General features: G+C 38.1%; 1 protein-coding gene across 1 annotated transcript; it reads right to left on the bottom strand.

Annotated features, from left to right (window-relative positions):
• Positions 1 to 2,607: 2,607 nt before the first annotated feature.
• On the bottom strand, positions 2,608 to 3,543 carry LOC112588013 (olfactory receptor 4F6-like). Its single transcript, XM_025296529.3, has one exon. The coding sequence runs from the start codon at positions 3,541 to 3,543 to the stop codon at positions 2,608 to 2,610; it is 936 nt and encodes a 311-aa protein (XP_025152314.3).
• Positions 3,544 to 3,833: the final 290 nt, after the last annotated feature.

The following is a 3,833-nucleotide window of genomic DNA, read 5'->3' as shown; positions in this document are numbered from 1 at the left end:
TTCACTTTGTATAATAGGCTCCAGTTTCATCCACCTCATTGGAACTGATTCAAATGTATTCTTTTAATGGCTGAATAATACTCCATTGTGTATATGTACCAAGGCTTTCTTATCCACTCATCTGCTGATGGACATCTAGGTTGCTTCCATGTCCTGGATATTATAAACAGTGCTATGATGAACATTGGGGTACATGTGTCTCTTTCCCTTCTGTTTTCCTCAGTGTGTATGCCCAGCAGTGGGATTGCTGGGTCATAAGGCAGTTCTCTTTCCAGTTTTTTAAGGAATCTCCACACTGTTCTCCATAGTGGCTGTACTAGTTTTCATTCCCACCAACAGTGTAAGAGGGTTCCCTTTTCTCCACACCCTCTTCAGCATTTATTGCTTGTAGACTTTTGGATCGCAGCCATTCTGAGTGGCGTGAAATGGTACCTCATTGTGGTTTTGATTTGCATTTCTCTGATAATGAGTGATGTTGAGCATCTTTTCATGTGTTTGTTAGTCATCTGTATGTCTTCTTTGGAGAAATGTCTATTTAGTTCTTTGGCACATTTTTGATTGGGTCACTTATTTTTCTGGAATTGAGTTTCAGGAGTTGCTTGTATATTCTCGAGATTAGTTGTTTGTCAGTTGCTTCATTTGCTATTATTTTCTCCCATTCTGAAGGCTGTCTTTCACTTGATTATAGTTTTTTTTTTTGTTGTGCAGAAGCTTTTAATTTTAATTAGGTCCCATTTGTTTATTTTTGCTTTTATTTCCAATATTCTAGGAGGTGGGTCATAGAGGATCCTGCTGTGATTTAATGTAGCTAATAGAATCCACTAAAAGTATAAATAAAAGCAATGAAATAATTGTGAAGAGGAAAAATATAAAATTACAAACTGATTGCATAATCCTGAAAGAATTGTGGATCACAAACACTCAGGACATAGGGTCCTTTCATAGCTTCACAGTGAACCTGGCTCAGTCTTCTAGTTGTCAAAGCCGGCTATAAATTAAATAAGTTTTATAATTTACACAGACCATGCACACTAACACATATTTGAAACCCATGTTTTGAGACACAGTAGAGTTAGATAAGATGAGTTACTATAGAAAATAGTCAGCAGCAATTTGGAAAGAATAGTTGTTGTATATTAATAATAACATCTAGGCCATGATCAGATCAACACATTCTGATGTTTGAGGAATATTCATTGATGAATTGTCACAGTTTCAAAAACTGTGAAATACCTACACATACATAAATTTCCCTGTCCTAAGTCAATTGGAGAATGATTTGAGTCCACTGGACTTGAGACAAACAAGAAAGTGTATTTCAAACTCAAAATATACTGTTTATGAGGCTCTCCTTTTTGTTTTCCTTCCCACTGTCAATCTTTATTGTAGTATCTGTTCTGTTTTCCTTCTACTCCACTTCTCACACTCTGTTTTTATTTCTGGGACATAAATACTCCCTCATACATATTTTTGTCTTTCAGAAAGAAAGATAAATGTAATTATTCATATCCAGCACTTAAATAAAAAGAGAGTTAGATATTTCATAGTTTTCTGAAAAGTTTGCATATATTAGTTCTACATTAATTAATTAATTGAATTAATAAAATTCAGTTGATTAATTGAATACAGGCAGTCTGATGCGTAAGGCCATACTTTCAGTAAACACTAAATCTATAATCACTGCTTTTCCAAAACTGTCCAAATATTTCCTGGGACTTCAATTTGGCTGACAAACAAATCATTATCTAGAGATTTAACAAGATAATTGAATGTAACCTCATAACCAATGGTCTAGTCTAAATATTATAAAATGGTCAGTTCAGTTCAGTCACTCTGTCATGGCTGACTCTGCGACCACATGGACTGCAGCATGCCAGGATTCCCTGTCCATCACTAGCTCCCAGAGAATGCTCAAACTCATGCCCATAGAGTTAGTGTTGCCTTCCAACCATCTCATCCTCTGTCATCCACTTCTCCTCCTGTCTTCAATCTTTTCCAGCATCAGGGTCTTTTTCAATTAGTCATTTCTTCACATCAGGTGGCCAAAGTATTGGAACTTCAGCTTCAGCATCAATCCTTCCAATGAATATTCAGGAGACTGATTTACTTTAGGACTGGCTGGTTTGATCTCCCTGCAGTCCAAGGGACTCTCAAGGGTCTTCTCCAACATCACAGTTCAAAAGCGTCGATTCTTTGGCACTCAGCTTTCTTTATGGTCCAATACATGACGTATCCATACATGACTACTGGAAAAACCATAGCTTTGACTACATGGACTGCTGTCAGCAAAGTCAAGTCTCTGTTTTTAATATGTCATCTTGGTTGGACATTGCTTTTCTTCCAAGGTGCAAATGTCTTTTAATTTCATGGCTGCAGTCACGATCCACAGTAATTTTGGGGCCCAAGAAAATAAAGTCTGTCACTGTTTGCATTGTTTCATCTTTTCACCATGAAGTGATGGGACCAGATGTCATGAGCATAGTCTTTTGAATGCTGAGTTTTAATCCAGATTAACTTCAGAAAAAAAGAGCCCCAAATTTTGTATATTTATTTAACCATTTGTATTACATGAAGTTGTCTGAAGTAACTTGTGCACCCATGAGTTACTTAAGAGATCCTCAAACTCAAGAGCTGACAACTCAGTCTCCTCATAGCCATCTTCATATCTTTGTTCCTCAGTGTGTAAATGGCAGGATTCAGGATGGGTGTAACCAGAAAGTCTAAAATGGCAAGAAACTTATCCACTGTCACTGTGGGAAATGGCCACATGTAAACAAAGATGCAGGGTCCAAAGAACAAAACCACCACAATGATGTGCGCTGACAGAGTAGAGAGGGCCTTGCACAAACCACCTGAAGAGTATTTCCATACAGTGACCAGAATGAAAACATAGGAGATGGTCAACAAGAAGAAAGTGCCCATGGATATGAACCCACTGTTGGCAATGACCATGAATTCCATTCTGTAGGAATCTATGCACGCAAGTTTGATAAACCAAGGAAGGTCACAGTAAAAGCTGTCGATTTCATTAGGACCACAGAAAGGCAAATGGATCACAAAAGCTAACTGGACCACTGAGTGAATGAGGCCAATAGCCCAAGCACCACACAGAAGCAAAAGGCACACCCGTGGGCTCATGATGGTCAGGTAGTGCAGGGGCTTACATATGGCCACATAGCGGTCAAAGGCCATGGCAGTGAGCAGCACCATCTCAGATCCACCCAGCGTGTGAAGGACAAATATCTGGGTGACACACCCCTGGAAGGATATGGTTTTGTGCCCAAAGTACAGGTCAGAAATCATCTTAGGCACTGTTAAGGTAGAAAGACCCAAATCAATAGTTGACAGGTTGGCTAAAAGGAAGTACATGGGGGAATGTAGATGAGGGTCAAAGGTCACTGCAAACACAACAAGGAGATTCCCCAGAACAATTGTTACATAAAACACTGTCGAGAAGGCAAGGAGGAAATGCTGCACTGGTCTAGAGGTAGAAAGTCCCAGGAAAACAAATTCAGACACCGAAGAGTCATTTGCTTCATACATTGGCTTGGTCTGGCGATACCTAAAGACTAGAAACAAAACATAACCAAAGCATTTATCAAACATTTTTATTTAAAGAAACTGATTTAAGCTTTTATAAAATATAGTTTTAAATCAGAAATCTTCACTAACAGCCATGAATATATTCTGAAAATATAATGCATTAATTTATTTCTTCAACTAATGCAGCTAATGAGTGTAACTGATATTACTAATGAGTATCCACTATATTCCAAGTTCAGTGTCAAGTTCTGAGGTGAAACAGTAATTCTGTGTTTTGAAACTTTACAGGC

Source organism: Bubalus bubalis, chromosome 11 (genome assembly GCF_019923935.1).
Source record: "Bubalus bubalis isolate 160015118507 breed Murrah chromosome 11, NDDB_SH_1, whole genome shotgun sequence".
NCBI lineage: Eukaryota > Metazoa > Chordata > Mammalia > Artiodactyla > Bovidae > Bubalus > Bubalus bubalis.
The sequence above is the reverse complement of the archived record's forward strand: the minus strand, read 5'-3'. Positions and strand labels throughout refer to the sequence as shown.